The sequence below is a fragment of the Stylophora pistillata genome, chromosome 12, assembly GCF_964205215.1.
Source record: "Stylophora pistillata chromosome 12, jaStyPist1.2, whole genome shotgun sequence".
Taxonomy (NCBI): Eukaryota; Metazoa; Cnidaria; class Anthozoa; order Scleractinia; family Pocilloporidae; genus Stylophora; species Stylophora pistillata.
In genome coordinates this window covers 7,669,286-7,688,826 of record NC_142530.1, presented here as the reverse complement: position 1 = coordinate 7,688,826, position 19,541 = coordinate 7,669,286, and the positions used below count along the sequence as shown (strand labels likewise).

General features: G+C 38.6%; 2 protein-coding genes and 1 long non-coding RNA gene across 6 annotated transcripts; all 3 read left to right on the top strand.

The window, feature by feature from the left end:
• The first annotated feature begins 291 nt into the window (after positions 1-291).
• LOC148718622 (uncharacterized) lies at positions 292-3,916 on the top strand. 2 transcript variants are annotated; one of them, XM_088741820.1, is made up of 3 exons: positions 295-565; positions 689-923; positions 1,979-3,916. In XM_088741820.1, exons 2-3 carry the CDS (start codon positions 886-888, stop codon positions 2,640-2,642), a joined length of 702 nt encoding a protein of 233 aa, XP_088597946.1. In that variant the 5' UTR covers positions 295-565; positions 689-885; the 3' UTR covers positions 2,643-3,916. The 2 variants fall into 2 exon arrangements, with proteins under 2 accessions (XP_088597945.1, XP_088597946.1); XM_088741819.1 differs by having other exon boundaries at positions 292-923.
• Positions 3,917-8,766: 4,850 nt separating this feature from the next.
• On the top strand, positions 8,767-18,479 carry LOC111334770 (uncharacterized). Of its 3 annotated transcripts, none has more exons than XM_088741278.1 (8): positions 8,767-9,015; positions 11,167-11,266; positions 12,291-12,412; positions 14,200-14,296; positions 15,561-15,646; positions 16,531-16,660; positions 16,771-16,860; positions 18,034-18,479. In XM_088741278.1, the coding sequence occupies exons 1-7, from the start codon at positions 8,840-8,842 to the stop codon at positions 16,858-16,860; spliced, it is 801 nt and encodes a 266-aa protein (XP_088597404.1). In that variant the 5' UTR covers positions 8,767-8,839; the 3' UTR covers positions 18,034-18,479. The 3 variants fall into 3 exon arrangements, with proteins under 3 accessions (XP_088597404.1, XP_022796315.2, XP_022796314.2); XM_022940580.2 differs by having other exon boundaries at positions 16,771-16,905; XM_022940579.2 differs by having other exon boundaries at positions 16,771-18,479.
• On the top strand, positions 9,424-10,972 carry LOC111334771 (uncharacterized). Its single transcript, XR_002695271.2, has 2 exons — positions 9,424-9,663; positions 9,758-10,972. It is a non-coding gene; the product is annotated as an uncharacterized LOC111334771 (long non-coding RNA).
• Positions 18,480-19,541: the final 1,062 nt, after the last annotated feature.

Sequence of the window (19,541 nt, the reverse complement as noted above, 5' to 3'; positions counted from 1 at the left end):
TAGAACATGATATGTTTAAGAAAAAACTATAAATGTTAGCACTGGTGTGATCGAAAAAACGGAGTCTGTATCTCTCATTCTTAGAGGAATAACTTAAAATTGATGAATACCTTTTGTATGGATTCCACCAACACAAATGTTGATTAAAAGAATAGATTATGAAAATTGTTTGTTGAATAGAGAGTGCCAGAATTTTTAATTAATATTCGAACCAATCAATCTGACCAGCGTCTGACCTGTGTCTGAATTAGAGTTTTCCACACGCATGAATTGCAAAGTGGCCCGTGAAGCTACATAAAGAATGACCATCTTGAATGCGGTTGGCGTTGAAGTTTGCAATGGTCTAATGTGTCCATGGTCCTGGAAGAAAACAAATCAATACGACATGGCTTCTTACGGGATGACGCAATGCAAGATCGATTTAATATTGAAGGGGGAGTCCCCTTTCGTAGCCCACAAAGAATGAACATAGTTTTCACTTTCGATCAGTTTACAACAATGCAGTCTTTGAAACAGGTTTCAACGGCTACATACTAGAGCCGACTGATTCATCTGTAGTATTCCTGTAGGTGTGCGTTCACTGACAAACGACCTCATCATTGAAACTCCCTAAAGTGGAGGGTATAAGGCATAATGATTATGCGGTTATCTTTCTTCTTTTATTCACTTCTCGTATTCGCTTTCATAGCTCTTAAAATTATTGGCACAGTGGCGGATCAAGGCGCCGGTTTGGCCTTGAAAGAGCATTCAGCGGAGAACATTGAAGGTTGCTATCGTCAGAGGAAAGGCCTTGCTCTGCGCTTCGTCATAAACGAGACCTTCATTGAGTTGAAGAGCGGCGACGATACCAGAACGTTGGCTCACTTTAGGGACCTACAGGACGGAATGTTCCTCTTTCAAATACTGGACGATGTGTTTCTCGGGTAAGTCTTGTATGCGTAAATGTGTCTAAAGACAGAAGGGGGCCAAAAATTACTTTTTAGGGATCAAGTTTGCGTTAAACGCGAAAAGTAAACATTGCTGTCGTAAGCTAGCATTGTAGATCAGTGCTGGAGTGAAAGTATTTGAATTTGCCGCAAAGGGTTAATTCTTACTGTTCGGCTGGTTTAATTATTAGAAGGTAACAGGGCAAAGTCAAATGGAATTTTTTGTTTTGACCGTCCTTTACTTGTCGTTGCAGATGAATTACACGTAATGCAGAAATCCACTCAGTAATGACAAGAAATTCATTAAACTTTTTCGATCTGTTAAAATTCGCAATACTAACATGGTTCAGTGAACGCAAACAAAGGAAATAACCAAACAGACTTTTTCAGATCCCTTTGTGAAAAGGAGAAAAAATCAAGAAATCGAAAGAAACTTGTTGTCCTCGGAAATTATCAAAAAAAACAAACAAAAAAGAAACTCCTAGGAATGCATCCCGAATTTAAGACCCCCTGGACACGGAAAGTTATAATTGTAATGTAACACATGAAATTAAGAATTTGAATTTTAGATGATGCGTATCAAATTTGTTATAAAATGGAATGAAACGTATCTTATGACGGTGCAAAAGAAAATTTACCGAGCTTAAAACTGAGGCCAGGAAAAGACATGATAACCCACACGTCACCATCTCGCCTCATTCCTTCCCAGTAAAAACTTACCAAGTGGAAACAATTGGAGTCAAAAGTTTAAAGTTAGGAAATCTGTAGTCTGTCGAGCAGGGGTTTTTACTGATTCAGCTTATTATACATTTAATTATCATGCGATCGAGCACAACGCGCGAGTCCACCAGCCACGCGCGAGCAGCCGACTGCAAGTACAAGTTACTCGCGCTCCGCGTAAATCTGAAAAAAGAAAACGTTACATGCTGAATGAAACACAAACTTAAAACTTAATCCAAGGTGAAAACTACATTTGGTGACGTAGCTGCATTTTGCATGTTGATAAATGAGCTTTATTAACTGATCATCATCTTTTGTACCTTTTTCAACAGGAAAAAATCGTCTAAATTTCCCGTGCATTTCAAGTTCATCCCAAGCAATCACAGCAACCTTCATGATCATGCCTGGAAGGAAATCTTTAACTACTCGGAACACAATCCAGGCATGACAAACAGAGATTCATTTGCTGCAAAATTTTTTTCATCACTGGACCGGCTGAAGAACACAACGGAGTTTGCGTTATTGCACTCTCTGTCGACTGGATTGAAAACGAAGGTGGATAATCACCTGCCCTTGATGCGTTTCCACATGCTTGCCATGACTTTGGTACCAAAATACGGCTCCAATAGTAGCATTACCCCAGGACAACGTCGACGCTGGCGCGACAAAGATGGACAGTACAAGGAAGGGGAGACTAAGTTCAAGCACCTTCGGAGGGGCGTGACACGAAAGAAAAGATTTTTATTCCGAGGACAGAATGACATGTTTTGTCAAAATTTGAGTTCGGATCCCAACAATGATGATTGCCTAGGAATGTGTGGCTACGGATGTAACTGTTGGTACCATATTTGTGGAAATTGCTGTCGAAATCAGCTTTGCTTTGAACACGATAAGTGTTGCCGACATAACATGATCTCCGTAAACTGCCTTATTCCGATTATTCATACGTTGAGCTGTGAAAACGGGTATGGTGGCTACCCCGGCTGTCTAAACTGAGTACAACTGACACTGCACGCGTGCATAGCTGGTAGATTGCTGAAACTGCCTTCCAGTGGCACATCTTAATCCAGCGACACATTTTAAATGCTTTTAACTATTTTTATGTTTTAAACGCTGTAGTCAATTTACTTAGAGATAACTAATGTAAATCATTTTTATTATTCTTACTGTATATTTTGTAGAGTGATTTTAAGCGACACTATTCTTACTGTTATTGTAATCATATTTACACGACCCCAAAAGCTCTCAGCTTTAAACCTCATCGTATTTAATTAGATGAAGGATATGATTGATTGTTTGATTGATTGATTGATCTCCATTAGCCAAGTAGGAAATGCTCTCGGACTACCTTGTTATCTTGAACACGTACTTAATAAGTTTGCAGACTGGAAAGTGATTTTGATTATTAAAGGACGAACACAATTTTTCAACCTTTAAATTCAAGGGACGTCAACTAAATACTGTTAATTATTATATAGATACTGATGAAATACCAGGACTTCTCCTTTTACTAAAAAAATCATATCTTCACCGCGCGCAGCGAAGATACTATTTTTATCTCAGTCACGTGTGAGGATATTGGTGTGGCCATGGTTACCAACATAATTACCCAATTGCTGTTTCGAAAATGAATAAAAAAAGTTGTCTTTTATGTGGAAATTTCATCAGTATCTATATAATAAACAGAACATTACAAGGCCGCTCGGGGATACGATACAAATTTTATCTTCTCGTGCTGAAAGTATCTCTCACGAGTGAGCGCAGCTCACTCGTGAGAGATACTTTCAGCACGAGAAGATAAAATTCGTATCCCCAAGCGGCCATGTAATATGCTCTTTTTAACATGAAAACCGGAATTTAACATTTTGTATAAGTTGTTACCACTCGAAAAAGTAACTTATTTAAGGACCAGCCATCATTTATCATCTGGGTTGGAGGAGGGGGGGTCGTATGATTTTGGTTTTGTCACAATAACATTTACTGTTTGCACTAGAGGGCCCTGCAGTAACCTAAACAACACCCCCCTCGTTAGCAGTCCATTTTCTTTATCGCCCGCTTTAAACTCTTTTAGAGACGACTGATTCCACCCCCCTCCCCCTCAGAAAAAAAATAATGACTAGTTTTTTTAAGGGGAAATAAGACTAGAAGAAAATAGAATAGTATGAATGTAATGATATCGAGCTACAAATAAGCTAGTCTGTTGCAAGTCTTCAATTCAGATTTGGTTAAAGTAGGTTTAAAAAATTAAAATGCATCTTATTCTGTTGTCATCTGCACTACAGCCATCTAATGGAAACTCGTTGCCGGTCATGTCAAGCCCACCTCTCCAAATTCCAAATAACAGATCGCTCAAAGTCTTCGCGCCCCTTGCATAACTGGTCAGAGGTCGATCAAAACCTGATCATGATCATAGTGTCATAGAACAGTTTTAAGTACTCCCGAACTAATTGACTAGAGCGCTAGCAGCAGATCAGAGAATTAAAAAGGAGAAAGACAAAACATTAATGCTATATGTGTCCCACTACAATTTCAACAAAAGTTGAAATAAATTAAAAGGTGTATGTACGCTCAAACTCAGTGAAATGTTTTGTGAGCATAATCGACTTGAATTACATCAAAGGTCATGATTCTTGGTGATTCATATATTAGATAATGTGTTGAACTTATCTGGATAGCTTGCTAACGATAATACACTTGATAAGATTGAATGCCATCCTCGCATCCTATTGTCCACACAGTCCATTCGCTAACTCTAGATCAGTGACACTGTCCAAACAAAATACATCTGCAATACGGAAAGAGAGCGATAACATAAGTATATGACAAGAACAAGTTTAATCTATTTCAATGCAAGGGAAAATTTAAATAAAACCTACCTTCGTCGATCTCCATGCCAGCTTTTGCTGCGTAAGGCCAATCTCCTCGATAAACTTGAACCTGCGCTCTCGTTCAAACTATTGCTAGGTAATTTGAGCCAGAAATAACCTCGTAAAATTTCGTCATTTAGTGTTCAAGAAATGGAAACCGTCCACCTTCAACATTACCAAAAGAGTAAGAAAAATCGAGCTGTATACACCTTAATCATATGCAAGTCAGAGTTAGAAAAAAAGCAACCAAAAAAATTGCACAATCTGCACGGTCTGCACGGTCTGCACGGTCTGCGCGGTCTGCACGGTCTGCACGGTCTGCTCGGTCTGCACGGTCTGCACGGTCTGCACGGTCTGCACGGTCTGCTCGGTCTGCGCGGTCTGCACGGTCTGCAAGGTCTGCACGGTCTGCAAGGTGTTCTGCAGTCCGGTCATGTTAAAACGCAGACTACAGACCGTGCATACTGTGCAGACCATGCAGACGGGGTAATTTTTTGTTACCCTCCGATACGGTACACCTATGATTGTATATATTTATTTCCTTATCATTAATTTTTGATGAAAAGTCTTATTTAGAGGAGCTTCCACGAAATTAATTATGAATCAAGTGATTCATCTTTATTGCAATGTCCTATCAGAAAAATGGCGTACAAGTGTATGGGCACGATTTTATTTCCGAGTAAATTCTTTTTTACCTTGCAGCACTTTATTTACTGTAAAGTTCTTTGGGTTGTGTTGTGGAGATCCTGGTTATTATTTGCTTCGTTCACGCAGCCCATGGCCATTTCCTACCTCTGAATCAAAGTCACTGGTTTCTATCTTCAATACAGAAATAAAGAGTTAACAAAAGTATGTGACAAAACCAAAATTCATCTCAACACAAGGGCAAATTCAAAATAATACAACCTTCCCTCGTCGACCTCCATCTCAGCACGTACTCGGTAACTTTGAGCCTGGGATTTCGTCCAAATTGTTGCTAGGTAGCCTCAGCTCGAAATAACCTCGTAACTGACTACGTCATACATGTGGTGTCCAAAAACTGGACATTGTTCCAACATTACCAAAATAGATAGTAAGGAAAAGGTGAAAATCAGAGTTAAAACAAAGTAAAAAAAAAAAATGAAAATATACAAAAAAAAATTAGTCTGCATAGTCTGGACGGTCTGTATGGTCTGCAGTCTGCGTTTAACATGACCGCTGCAGTCTGCAGTCTGCACTTTTTAACATGACCGGTTTTATCATGACCGCCCAATGTAACTCAGGGGAGGATTGTTTCGAACACCCGAGACCATATGAATGGGGCCGTAAAGGCGAAGATAATTAGCTGTTCAGAGACACTTCCACGATCGACGCTTCATAATATCATAATTTCTTACATTGCTCGCAGCGCCCGTGGGCAGGATGAAGCGAATCCCAAGATGGGACCATCTTGCCCGCTAGAGATTGCCCGTATTGATCCCGCGCATAAAAAAATTGAATTAGAACTGATCCCTGGAGAAAATATCCTCCTCCACGTGTACTTCGTCCGCCATTTTGAACAGGGTGAAATGTGATTACCCAAAAAGTAAATTGGGCAAAATATCCCGTTTTTGCGTTTTCTCGCATCGTCCCTCTAGAGCAGCATTGGCAACGACCGTTATAAAAGGCATCGACCGTTAGTTAGAATGGCATCGACCGTCAAAAATGGCATCGACCGTTTACCGGAAATTTGAGTCGGCGATGGTGACGCAAAAAGCGGCAGAAGATAGTAAAAACAAAGAAAACAGAAAGGACTCTCGTGAGTTTGTTGTGCTACAAACACGGTTGGCTTTCTTTCCCAGCTTTCGAACGAAACAAGTCATTCTTAATCTTTGATATAGCAAAATCTTTTTGCAATAGAAGAGGGTCCCCAATAGGGTTCTTCAATCCCGCCATCCCGACCGGAATTTTCCCTCAATCCCGAGATCCCGACGGTTTCTACCGGCTAATCCCGATCCCGGACATATTTTCTTAATTCCTTACCTCAGCAAAAATGATCCTTGAAGTTCCGTTTCAGATTCCCTCACAGCAGACTCAAGCACTGACTATCACGTTGAATTAGCTGTATTTCTCTGCACGAAAACGATGATCTAGTTCACTTGTTTTTCATGACTGGTTTTAAACGAGTTTCGTCAGTCAATGAGTCCTTTTTATGGTTTTTATAACTTGGTTTTTTTGGGTTTTTTTTTCTTTTTTTCTGTTTTGCCTCTTTTGTTCGATAACGCCTGCCTTCCGGATCACTTCGATCCCTGGAAAAAGTGTCTCTCGGAGATGATAGCGATCAATGAAGAGCATTAAGGGCACATATCACGACGTACCACGGCAAATTCACTGTTCACTACACCTATGGCAAGTCACCGTCAATCGCAACTCAGAAGACAGTTTGCTCATTCACAATTATCAGCCATGGCAACGATCATCTGGAAATTCTATAGAATCGAGTACAATTGGGCTCAACAGATACTGAAAGATATATTCTTTTCGACCCTAGTTTAGCCAGTGCTACATGTTCCGGCTCAAAATGCCGTAATCACCGGTAATTGGTAACCAAAGCGGTCTATGTTACCTTTGCGGCTAATTTTAATAAAAAACGTGCTTTAAGCACGTTAAAGAACTGTTTTACCCTGATTGGGAATACAGCGACGCATACCAGGACTACAACATACGTAACAAGCGACTTCAAAATCTAAAAGCACGTGGGAATAAGTCACGTGATATTACGTAACGAAACAAACGGAAATGAAAATAATGAAACAGAATTAAAGAGGTAGCCACAGTCTATAGGAGGTTGAAATAAGAGCCTGTATGGATTTCAATTTCGAACGAAAACTATTTCTGTTTTCCTTTGAAAAGCTACGATAAAGTTCGAAACTCTCTGAGTGGTTTTCTTTTTTATGTCGCCGAAACGCTTCTATAAATCATTTGAGCGATTCTGACGCGTATAAAGAGTACGCGTCACTGTATTGTATCTTTCAAAGGAAAAACAGAGATAGTTTGAATTTTAAATCCATACCTGAAACTCTTATAATGCGCTTTTGTCACCTGCGGCTAAATATTGCTACGCAGCTAATAACATCGACAACATCATTGTCGATGTTAACCGACATCGCTAGGGTGCGTTAAACTACGCAAACGATAACTTCGCGTCGAATATCCCACGCGCACCGATCAGGATCTGTATAAACCTGACACTAAGAAATATCACGGTCAAAAAATGAAAAAGATCACAAAGACATTGTCTTCATTACGGCCAAGGTTCACGAAGATAGACCACAGATCCCCATAGGGGTCACAGAGCAGCGTGATAGGGTCGTGGAAAACGTGGATGTCAACTAGGTCACTGTTCGGCTATTTCCGACCATTTCCGACGTCAATAAGATGAGCTAGCTAAGATGACAGCTTGATTTTCTTTGCATATTTCAGACTCTATTAAAATTCCCGAATCACGGTTTCTTTAAAACAACATTTCCCGATTCTCGCCTGTTAAAATCGCCAAATCCCGTGTCCCGGTCCTAAATACAATCCCGAATCTCGTTCCCCTTTTCCTTCAAAATCTCGAATCCCGGCCTTCAAATAAGCCAGATCCCGGATCCCGGATCCCGAAAAACCTATTGGGGACCCTCATACAATAAATCCTTTGAGATACAATGAAATATATGAAGTTCATATATTTTGTACTGCGGTATTAGATACATATGATGCACGATCCTCGCAGTAGATAGCGCTATTTCGCTATTGCTTAAATATAGCGCTATCTACTGCGATGATCGTGCATCATATGTAATAAATCCTTTATTAACCAAGCTTGTTCAATTAAGACGGCTAGATATTAGCCTCGTTCTTTTTTCGCATTTTTATGGCACTCGACTTAGTCTCGGTCCATAAAAATGCGAAAAAAGAACTCGGCTAATATCCAGCCATCTTGACCGAACAGGCTTGGTTAATATCACATTTAAAATGATCAGCTCAAGTCAGCAAACTGTACAAAACTCCGAACAAATGGACTCCTCTGTACCGCTATTCGTTAAGACATGATCTTAGTATCAGTTCTTTAAAACCCCATGCAAAGGATCAAATCTCATTCAAATGGAGAATTAAAACCATGCAAAAACACCCGACATTTTGTTTTAATCGGACTCACTAGCCGATAGCCATTCGATGATTGTGAGAGTCATCGAAGAGCTCGGCAGCCTGAAGTTGATGACCACTGACCAGTTAATATGATGTCACCAAAACATATTTCTGCGGGACTGTCTTTCTGTGGTGGACCCCGCGGTATCGATTTGAACAGACACGTAACGGGAGATTATGTCTAAAATGGCGAAATTTGGAAGTAAAGGTTTGGTACTTCTTTTCTTCGTACTAAAAATAATAATTTCTGCATCGGGAGAGTCCTGCGAGAAGGTCGATATATGTACATGCAAGTTCAAAAATGGGTCAACAGTCAGTTTGAGAAAGGCGGATGGCACTAGTTCTAAACCGAGGTAGGTGATTACTCTTAATTTTCAGAAGTTAAGCGGCACTTCCGGTGCTGGTCAGAGCACAGGTCCCTTGTACTTGATCCCTGGCTATTTTTAGTGCCCATTTATGCTTCTTTTCTGAGAGAAGTGCTGTAAGATGCGAATGTCTCTCCTAGAATTCATCACACTAGTTTATTCAGAACCGAGAGTTGTACCTCTTATTGCAAAGACCGGCTCGACAATCATGCTCTACGCTTTGTGCAGTATCTCCCTCGTAAAAAAAACGGAGCATTCTTTAAAAACAATATTAAAGGTGGTTTTGTTCCTTGTTACAAACAACATTGGCTCTATTGTAAAACTTCAATAGCTCTTATTCCGGTTCTGCATGCGTGGTTTAGTTGCGGTTTCCAACAGTAGCGTACGCGAGAGCGAGGCTATTGGGTCAAGCTTCACTGAAGATTACAAGACCAGCGAAGCATGGGCATCGAAAATGCTATAAATTATTTCCAAAATCAGCGTTTTTATCAGCCGAAGAGAAAGATAAATTATTAGGCGATAATTTTTAACTGATTTTTCTAAAGAAAGGCCGAAGGAATGGCTTTAGTATCGGAAAGGACCTGCTAAAGATGGATGTGCTTGGTCGACAGCTTCGAAACCCGCACTAGCTCAAAGGTGAGTTCATAATATTTTTTTGAATTTTGGAATTTTTACCCTGAAGATAAATCATTTCAAAATCTGATGTCTGTTTACCTTTTCTTTTAAACAGGATTATAAGCTACATCAATGAGCTGACGATTTTCGTGAAAAGTGGCAGCACTTGGCATGTAAACAATTGAACAGAGCGAACAAAACAACTGCTACCGCCGCAGCTGTTAAAAGCACTGATCTTCTTGATCGTCCAGAATGGTCATCACTGGTACATGGAGAAGACAACCTCCCTGTTTGTAGTAGGCAAAACGTTGTCTGCTATTTCATCAAAAGGAAAGCTCAAGATGACAAAACAAATGAAGATTTGAACGTAAATAATGAAGCATTTGCCTTATTTCGACATGGTCATGTGTAAAAAATCGAACTAGCATCTGACACTGATAGAACACACTTTCATTGTGAATGTCTGCCTGATAGCTTCTGGTTTTAGTCGCATGCGCTGTTCTCCTTGAGACTTCAAAAAGCATTCAGGCTCAAAATGCTTGCTGCATAAAAATTATTTTTTGCTCAAAGGAGTGTGTTCTCTCTTCAGATTTTTACCAACCACATCTGCAGATGATCTTTGGTTGATAGCAGAAACTTCAGCTCATACAACCAAAGGCTATACAGTGTCTAATCATGATGTTTTACCTAGAGTCTTTCACAACGTCTTAACTTTTTATAGACTTCTTCTAGTAGTCTTCAGAGTTGCTTCACCGGAGAGCCTCTCTTTCACATATGCTAATATGGGAAACTGCGGTCCAACTAAACTATGCACGCAGATCTGGAATAAGAGCTATTTGATCGGTGGGAAGTATGCATGTCCCTGGATCTTGCACACGTTTGATGCACGAGAAGTTTATAGATTGACAATGATGCAATGTTGTCAATATCCGTACAACAGTTTAACGAACCAAAATATTGCTTTCATTCACATGTTACTAAACAATTTTTCAGAATTTTTGTACAGTAAAAAGTTTTCTTTACAATTGCTAAACCTTTCACCCTCAAAGAGTGTTTGGTCTCTTATTTCTCCATACATACTCACCCTTGAATCAAAGGTCATGGTGAAGAGAATAAAAGAAATGATCAACAATTAAAGAAGTTCCTGTTTTTTTTGCACTTAAGGCGTGTATACTTATGGAGAACAGTGTAGGGAATATGCATACTGATGTTAGGGTGTAAAGAGAAAGTTTTGATGATTGTTAAGTGTTGCAACATTTTCATGTTGCGAGCATTGTTGGATAATTATTTTAACAACAAAGAAATATTAAAACTTCCTTTGACCCTTGAAGTCCCAAAATCTCTCCCCTTGAGCTGCTAAAGTTTCCTTGTGAATAGTATTCTTAGGAACCTGTTTGGTGGGTAATGTATGGGTAATATTGGGAGAAGATACTCAATGAGTGAAAGAGGTTACTTGGTGACTTTGATTGTATGCTTGGAGTCCTTCAGTTAAATTAACCTTTTTTCGGTTTGAATTTGAAATAGCTTCACACGGATAGAGGGCAGCGATGGCCGTACTTTTGACTGGAACACATGCACACCATTTGATGACTCATCTGTTTCTTCAAGCTGTGATCAAGTAATGGTAAGTAAGTTTGTGTATGATGATTAAATATAAAGACCCTGAAATTGTCAATACTTGCATAAAAGCATAGTTTTTATAAGGTGAAATGGCCACCATAGAGAGATTCAAAAGCTGACATTTCAAGCATAAGCCCTTCATCTGAGTGATTCACTCTGACGAGGGACAAAGCTTGAAACTTGAGCTCTAGAATCTTTCTATGGTTACCAATCCACATTAAATATCAACTCATTTAATTAAACGGAAATAAAATTTTGCAAAAGCCCCTGCTGACACAGCACCGCTTTTCCTTAGAAACTTGTTGCCTTAATTCATGATTTTTATTGTTAGTCTGGTGTTCTAAGAGATCTTTATCTTGTGTAAGCTCAGAAGTGCTTAGTAGACAAGGAACTTGGATAGGGAGTCCAAATATTGAAATGTTAGCCTCAGAGAAAAATACAAATGGGCAGAGTGTTGAAGATTTTTTTTTATATTATTTTTATTATTGTTTCTTTTTTTTTTTTTTTTTTTTTTCTGGAAGTGTGCATCTATTCCTACAGTTTAAACAATCATCAGTTGTGTAAATAGTTTATAAAAGCTCTAGAATGAGCATTTAAGCACTGGCTAACATGAAGAACATCTTCAAGACTTAAACATAAGTCTAGTTGCCAATTGCTAATTTTTAGTACCATAGGAGACCAGTTGGTCCAAAATTCAGGCCCTGAGTTGTATATTCTTCGTTAATACTTGGGTCATACTGACCATTACATGTACTTCAGGAGCACTTTGGACAAGTGGGCCTAGCCAGGATGAGGTTAACATGAAATAGATATACTCTGTAAAAAAATTCCTGTTGCTACAATTGGTGGAAAAACTCAAACCTGTTTGAATTTTTGTGATTGATGGCAGTGTGTGATAGCAACTTTTCTTGGAAGCATTATGCAACTAATAAGATTTTTCTCCTGAAGTGTTCCATAGTCAGATTTGGGCATTGCACTCATTAGTTATACTTATTAAAATAATATTTTTTAAATAATTTTGTACCCAGGTTTGTCAAGTAATTGAGGGTGGCGGTAACCCTGCTGGAAGCAAAGATACCAGTTTTATTGTGGATGGTTCTGGCAATGTTGTTATTTCATATGGAGTTATGGAGAGCGGTGGTCATGGGAGGCAAGTTAGCAATTTCAGAATTAGTCTATATCATTATGTAATTGATTGTAAGGGACTAACAACAAATGTTGATGTGCTATGTATAAGCAATAACCCTTATTTGACATGAAAATACACAGTCACAGATTTTTGTCCATGCACATTGACTGTTCTGGGATGCAAACAGTTTTCTGTGTTTATTATTCTTCAAAAACTTTTGCAATGCACAGGAAAACTGTGAGAAATACTTACTTTTCAATGTTCTTTGGTATGACTTTATGAACAAACAAAATATATTTGATGGATTGTAAACATATCTATTGTATGGCTAGATGATTTATCCCTTATAACACAGTAATTAGTGGTCATGATCCTTTTAGGGAGTTATTAGAAATTGGTTAGACCTTTCTATCTAAGGATCTGGGTGCAATTACTCTCCATACTATTCTTGATACATTTCCTTAGGAGAATTTGTAAGGAGAATTTGGTTAACAATCAAGAGCTTTATATTTAGTTGGTGATCATTTCCTTTATTCCTATGATCACCTTAATGTTTAATTCAGGAGTGCTATTTAAAGGAGAAAATAGGTGCTTGTCACTCAAGGAGGTCAAAGAAATAGAAAAAAAAAATCTTGACAATGCATGAACTCTAGGAAGCAAGGAGCAAGGGCCACACAAGAAGACGATAAGGCAGGAAGACAGGGAGTTTGATCTCTGTTTTAAGCTCACCACAAGAGAATATGGTTGCTTGTTGGCAGTATGTCCATCAACAAGCAAGCAACAGTCCTACGCTGGTACCAGAGTCTATGTGACATTGGAGTCTGTTTTTCCTGAATTCTATTGAATTGACTGTGGGACAAAAAAAAGTTGAGAAAGAAGGAGAGCTGGTGGTCTAAATTTTACTAGGCACTGGTGGATAATTGAAGATGAACTGAAGGAAAAAACATAATCAGGCTTAACATGCAATTAACAATTATTATTGGACAAGGTTGAACATGATAGCGATGAATATCAAGGCCAAAGTTTGTGTTATCTGCTGAAACCGAAAGCTGAGGCGGACAACACAAACTGAGGCCTCGATAATTATCACTATCATGTTACACCTCATCCTAATAATTGTTTTATCATGCCTATTCCTAAGCTGCACTTGTAAAGACAAGAGCACATCAAACTGTCGTCTGTAGGTATGACATCACTTCTACTTCAGTCTATAAAATCCAGTGTCTGTTAGTATGACGTAAGAGAATGTATAATAACAAGCATTATTGGTGCAAGCCAGTACAGTCTGTCATCAGCAGTGAAATAACTGCAGTGAGTTTTTTTTTCCCCAGTTTGTTTGTCTGTTTGTTTTTTTTTCCAGATCTGATTTTTCTTGTCTCTTTTAATGCAGTCAACCCTTTTGCTCCCAAGATCTGATTAGCAATTCTCCTTACTGCCTGCCATACAATTCTTACGATGTTAGTTTGGAGAATTTGGTATTGGATCCACCAATAATCTCCTTGCTGATCTTTCTTTATTCTCATCACTTGTCTGCTTGATATTCTACTGATATAATAAGAAGATATTCTGTCTTGGTGTGTTCAAACTTTCGAGAACTACGAAATTTTCTAAGTCTATACCTGTAAGGGTTCTGGGAGCTACAAGCATTTGGAACAGCTGGTGCGTTTTTCATAGTAGAGGGGGAAAACTTCGGTTGCTGTCTTATTTTGACAAACCTGAATAAAGATCGTTATCATTATTTGGTTAAAATTGATATAAATACAGTAATCAGTCTAATTGTTTTGCTATAATTATGTGTCCTTATGCAGATCGTCTAAAATAACCTTGGTGTGTGATCGAAATGCAAAAGGGATTGGAACAGTATCAAAATTTTCACAATCTGCAAGCTCAGGAAGCACAATATATGTAATTATCTACCTTGATTGTTTGTCTGCTATTTTGGCTGATTGTTTGTTTGTTTGTATCATGCTAGAAGTGGCTGGCAGTATGAATGCAAAATTGAAGAAACAAGTACTACACTCTTTTTTTCCGTTAGAAACGTTTTTACAAGAACGTTTAGGCTGAAAGTAACCAACATACTAAGAACATAATAATATTTATACAGCGCCAAATCCCATTAATTGTCCATAGCGTTTTACATTAAAGATTACTAAAAACTGAGCTAAAAGAAAGGGGGTAAAGGGAATAAAATATAGGAATAAACTAAGTTAAAATTTAAAGTAATCAAACATACTTATCATCTAAAAATTAAAAGATTAAAAAGTTTGTTTGAAGAGATACGTTTTTAGATGTCCTTTAGAACTGTTTATTGGCAAACTAGATCTTAAACTGAGAAATATGACCTAAGAGTCAGTTAAGAACGTCTTTATTTTGCTCATTTGGTTTATTTTTTTTGTTCTGTTTTGTTTTGTTTTTTTGTGATAAGTATAAAGGTAAAAGGGATGTAAAACTGCGGTCTAACAGGACAACTGACTCAAATACTTATGGAACTTTTTTAACATTGATTTATTTGGATAACATTACATACCCTTAGAGAACATGCTAAGAACGTTTTCAGGCTCAAATCGCAAAAAAAAAAAAAAAAAAAAATTATGATAATAATAAGACCGTTCAGCTTCAAAATTGACGTCTATTAAAAAAAGAGTGTAATTGTTTTCATTCTAACTATTAACTATTAACTAAGGCACTTAGGAGTTTCAATAACTTTTCCCATAAGTGGTTGCCGATGGTGAAATAGGAGGCTGTGTTCGGAAAAGGGACCGTCACACCCTTTTCCCGGGGAAAGAGAGGTAAAGAGACGAATGGTGACTATTAAAAGACCCCTTTTAGGTACTGTAATATTTTCCACTCAAAGGAAATGTACCGTTAAACTAATAGAGAATGGTTTTTCGTCACGTCCAATTTTTGGATAAGCGCCACCCTCAAATAAACGCCGCACTTAAGGCGCGAACAATAAGAGGCGCTGCGGCGCTCGTTGGAATAAATATGGTTTTCTCAGTCGATCAGAAATTGAAGCGCCAGGTCCTGACAAGGGGGACCTCGAGTTGCGAAGAGCGGATAACCAATTATGTCACTAGTCTGCAAGCTCATGTATTTTGTAATCAACTTAAAATTAGGAATAAATGCGTCGATGAAATAACTAACCTTTGCCTCCTTTTTTTGGTCATAGAGTGGAACGTTAAATTCAAAGTATGCATGCGCCGAAGGAGGATCTACATCAGGAGGTCTCAGTGTCGGCAGCGTACTTCTTATTATGTGAGATTACTCTAGAAACCTAGTAACATGTTCGTGCTAGAACTAACAACTGTGTTCTCTTCTTTGTTTGTTTTTATCAAAAATGACTGAGACAGGGCTCGACAATAATGAATAACGATAGCCAACTAGCCACAGAGTAGTAGAAATTCAGTTTTGGCTGGTGGTTTTCGATTTCCACGTGCCAGTTTGGCTAGTAAACAAACCGAAATTTTTGTAACATCTACGTTGTCACTAGCCAACTTGGCTAGTAAGTTAAAAGTTAGTGTTGAGCCCAGCTGAGATCCTACGACCGCCTGATTGGTCAAAAACCTAAAGTATCGTTCGTTGCACCGGTAAACCCACATTGACAGAAAGTTGAAACATTTTAAGTTTATTTTATAAAAGCAATAGACCACATTTTCTATCGGTTCACTGACGTAATAATCCTCTTGGGATGTAAAATGAGTGAATCTATCGCTGAAAAGGTGAATCTGAGTCAGTTGCCCTTAACAATGAATGTCTCAACTGACTGAGTCGTGAAGATGAGGGTGCTCTTCGCAGTACTGGACACTACTTAAGTAGTACATATAGTGAAATAAAGCCTGAATAAAGTCAGGCTTGTACAGGATTTCAACCCATGACCTCTGCGATACCCGGTGCAGTGCTCAACCAACTGAGCTAACAAGCCAACTGGTAGCTGGTCATTTTTGTTGGTTCGTTATAAGCCCGAGTAGTGATGAATGATGAGTGAACTTCGCAGTAATGAATCATGTAGATTCTTGAAGTTCTTAATACTTCTAAGTACCTGTTTCTGTTTGTTCGTTTGTTGTTTGTAGATTTGGTATGTGTATTCCTTACGTTCCCAGATACTGTGAAAGTTACGGTTTGGTCTGTTTCTCTTTCAGCTTTTTTCCACTGGTCCTCGCGTACATTATTATTGGAGTGTTGATAAACCGATATGGCCGTGGTATAGAAAGCATTCCAGAGTTATTACCAAATCATTCTTTCTGGGCCGACTTTCCTTTCCTTGTAAAGGTAAAGAAACGTAACTTAAAACATTGGTAAACCTGCGGCGTGGTCCAGTGGTTTTACTATCCCAGTTTACCTGACTTCTCAATGACCACTTTCCGTCTTTCTCTCCGCAGGACGGAATTGTGTTCATTGGTGTTGCGATCAAATCTGGATGTTCCTCTTTGAGTAACAAATTGAAGAAAGATGGCTATGCTGAGATTTAAGCTAATAAATTCATTTTTATGGAATACAGTTTAAAATAATCGAAGGTTAGGAACATTTTAAGTTTGCTCATTGTGATGCCTAAGGTTTAGACCTGGTTATAGATGATTTTTTAAAAAAAAAAAACCAGTCAAGCAAAACGTGTGATTTTTAGAGTGATTTCATGGCAACGAATAATCGCGTGTTTACAGATCCAGCGTTTTGCTACTGTGTTTGAGATTTTCCCACCACTTTGTAAAATGCAGTCAATGATGGCAACAGTTTTATGCGCAAAGCACGCGTAAAACGGTCCAGAATTTTGCGAAATGTTGCATTTTCCGTGGGCAATTGTTCATCGAAGGAAAAAACTGTAAACATTTCTAGGTTTGCACTGCATTTCCTTCTTTGACATGAGTACCGAAGGATCATCAAGTGAAATTTCAGTTTCCTTCTCCAGCTCTTTTTACACAATTTTTTCGTTACCTGTCGTTCGTTTAGCCTTTTGAAATTCGGGAAGCTTGTTTTGTGGACTCTTAAATTATTCCTTAACTGTTAACTTTTGTTGCTTTTGTTGTCTGTGGAACCTTGCGACTTGCAGACCAAGTTTCCAACAAAATTCGCAGCGAGATCGAAGTAAAATTAGAGCGTTCTCAACAACTGCAATATCTCAGCGGCGCATAAAAATCGCCTTAAAATCGTTGGATATTCACTCGCGTGATTTTGCGTCGCCATGGTGTCACTGTAGAGTTCTAAGAAAAAAAGCTCCCTTATAGGGGGGAGGGGGACTCAAAAGAAAAAAAAAACTACCCCCCTCCCTCCACTTTGTAACTCGCCTCTGTCTTTTTCGCACTTTGTTTTGAATTGAAAAAAAAAAAATTTAAAATAGAGAAATGGAAGTAGTTGAGGGGCGCTTATATTTAACCGAAACCAGTTGGCCACTCGCGGCTAGACCTGACAATTATAAAGAAGATTTGGCCGATATCGAGTTTTCCAGGATATGAAGAATTCATCAGAAAAGCCGATAGAATTTTAGACAATGAATAGATAACTTTTCTTAATTGGAATTTTGAACTTTTGTATTGGAGTCTTTCTACTACACTCGTAGAAACTGGAGATGTGCAAATTTCGGTTTTTAAAAGAATTATTTATAAGTAAACAGAATATTCAATATCTAACAACATTGTTTTTATTCGCAGTTCACCTCAACCTGGGTGCGAGTTAATGATAACAGTAATAATGCTGTAAGGGATAAGGCGTCATTCAAGCTTGATCCGCTGAACAGTATATACAGCGTTGGCAGTCGCATGCGCCTAAGTCGAAAAAGGTTTATACACGAACTGATTTATTTCATATTCAAGGATGTTTCATATTCGAGGATATTTCTATATGGTCGACAGCGTATGATTTTTGACTTAAAGTTCTGTTAAAGCAATTCAAGGGCGAGCGTAACAGAACACAAACAAGTCGCATTTAAGGTTACTTCCCACCTTCAGAGGCGGAAAAAATCGTTTTTTCTTTTCTTAGACCAGATTGAAGTTCGATATTTTACCTTAAGTTTACAAAAAGAAAAAATTCAAAATCTCTGAAAGCGTCCTACTTATTTAGGAAAACGTATTTTTAAATAAAAGTTAATGAATCAGGAGGGTGTCATAATCTCGAAAATGGGTGAACCCCCTGGGGGATACTCGCGGCAATTTCATGTTATTTGCATATTTTGTTTACATCGCGCATTTGACAAAACTGACACGTGAGAGTTCTCTGCTGGTGCAAAGTCTTTTCTCTTTGATAAAAAATAGAAATCAAAATTAGATAGGAGTCCCTGGGCAAAGAAAAAGAAGAAAACAAGCCCAAAGAAGCACCATTTTGTCTGAAAAAAAAAAAAAAACAGTCCAAGCACCCCCTCTTCACGCTGGCATCCAAATGACGAACAAAGAAGTCACCATCAAATCTACATTCGTCGCACGTTAGGTTAAATACGACGTTTCCTTTCACTAAGCAAGTACCGGCTTGATACAAAACATAGGCAATCGTCTCGAATCGTATGAAATCATGAATAAACCTACCCGAAGGAACTCATTTCAGCGGTAAGGGTATTACTCAAGCTGTCTGTCGATTCGCTATATTGCTTTTCAGCAGTTTCCCCAGCTTTATATTTTTTGCCGCGGGTTTTTTCTTTGCCAGTTTTGCCCACTACTCGACGTTCAACAGAGCGAGATAAAAAGCGAGATAAAAAAAAACCAACTGTTATGCGGTACTTTTCGCGGGAAAATCTTGATGTATTGTCTGACGTCAGGAGGTCCCGTATTTCCATTGGTTCGCGGTTTCGGGAGGCGAGATAATCTCTTGGTGTGGCGCTAGTCATAGTGTTAACACACCTTTAGGAGCTAAAATCTCGCATTTGATTTTGAGAGGAATACATCCACTTTGAGCGAATTTGTAGGGTATGTAGATTTAAACGATTTTTGTGAAACTTGGCCAAAACATTCCAGGGATAAGAACGAACGAAAGCGTGTCAGGAAATTTTGATATTTGAAATATTTTTTACGTTGTCCATTTACGCAATACGTTTCGCATATATTATGCTACTCTAACTTTAGATGAGGTGGCCCTGTTTACAAGCAGGTAGGGTAACCCTAGTGCTAGGGTTACTCTGGTAGGAGCGTTACCCTAACGCTCCCACATTTCTTTTTTTTCATCGACGTGT

Coding starts and splice junctions, on each gene's coding strand:
- LOC148718622 (XM_088741819.1), top strand. CDS start 634: ATGATTATGCGGTTATCTTTCTTCTTTTATTCACTTCTCGTATTCGCT. Junction 924..1,978: donor CTGGACGATGTGTTTCTCGG/GTAAGTCTTGTA, acceptor CTTTTTCAACAG/GAAAAAATCGTCTAAATTTC.
- LOC111334770 (XM_088741278.1), top strand. CDS start 8,840: ATGTCTAAAATGGCGAAATTTGGAAGTAAAGGTTTGGTACTTCTTTTC. Junction 11,267..12,290: donor CAAGCTGTGATCAAGTAATG/GTAAGTAAGTTT, acceptor TTTTGTACCCAG/GTTTGTCAAGTAATTGAGGG. Junction 12,413..14,199: donor GAGAGCGGTGGTCATGGGAG/GCAAGTTAGCAA, acceptor GTCCTTATGCAG/ATCGTCTAAAATAACCTTGG.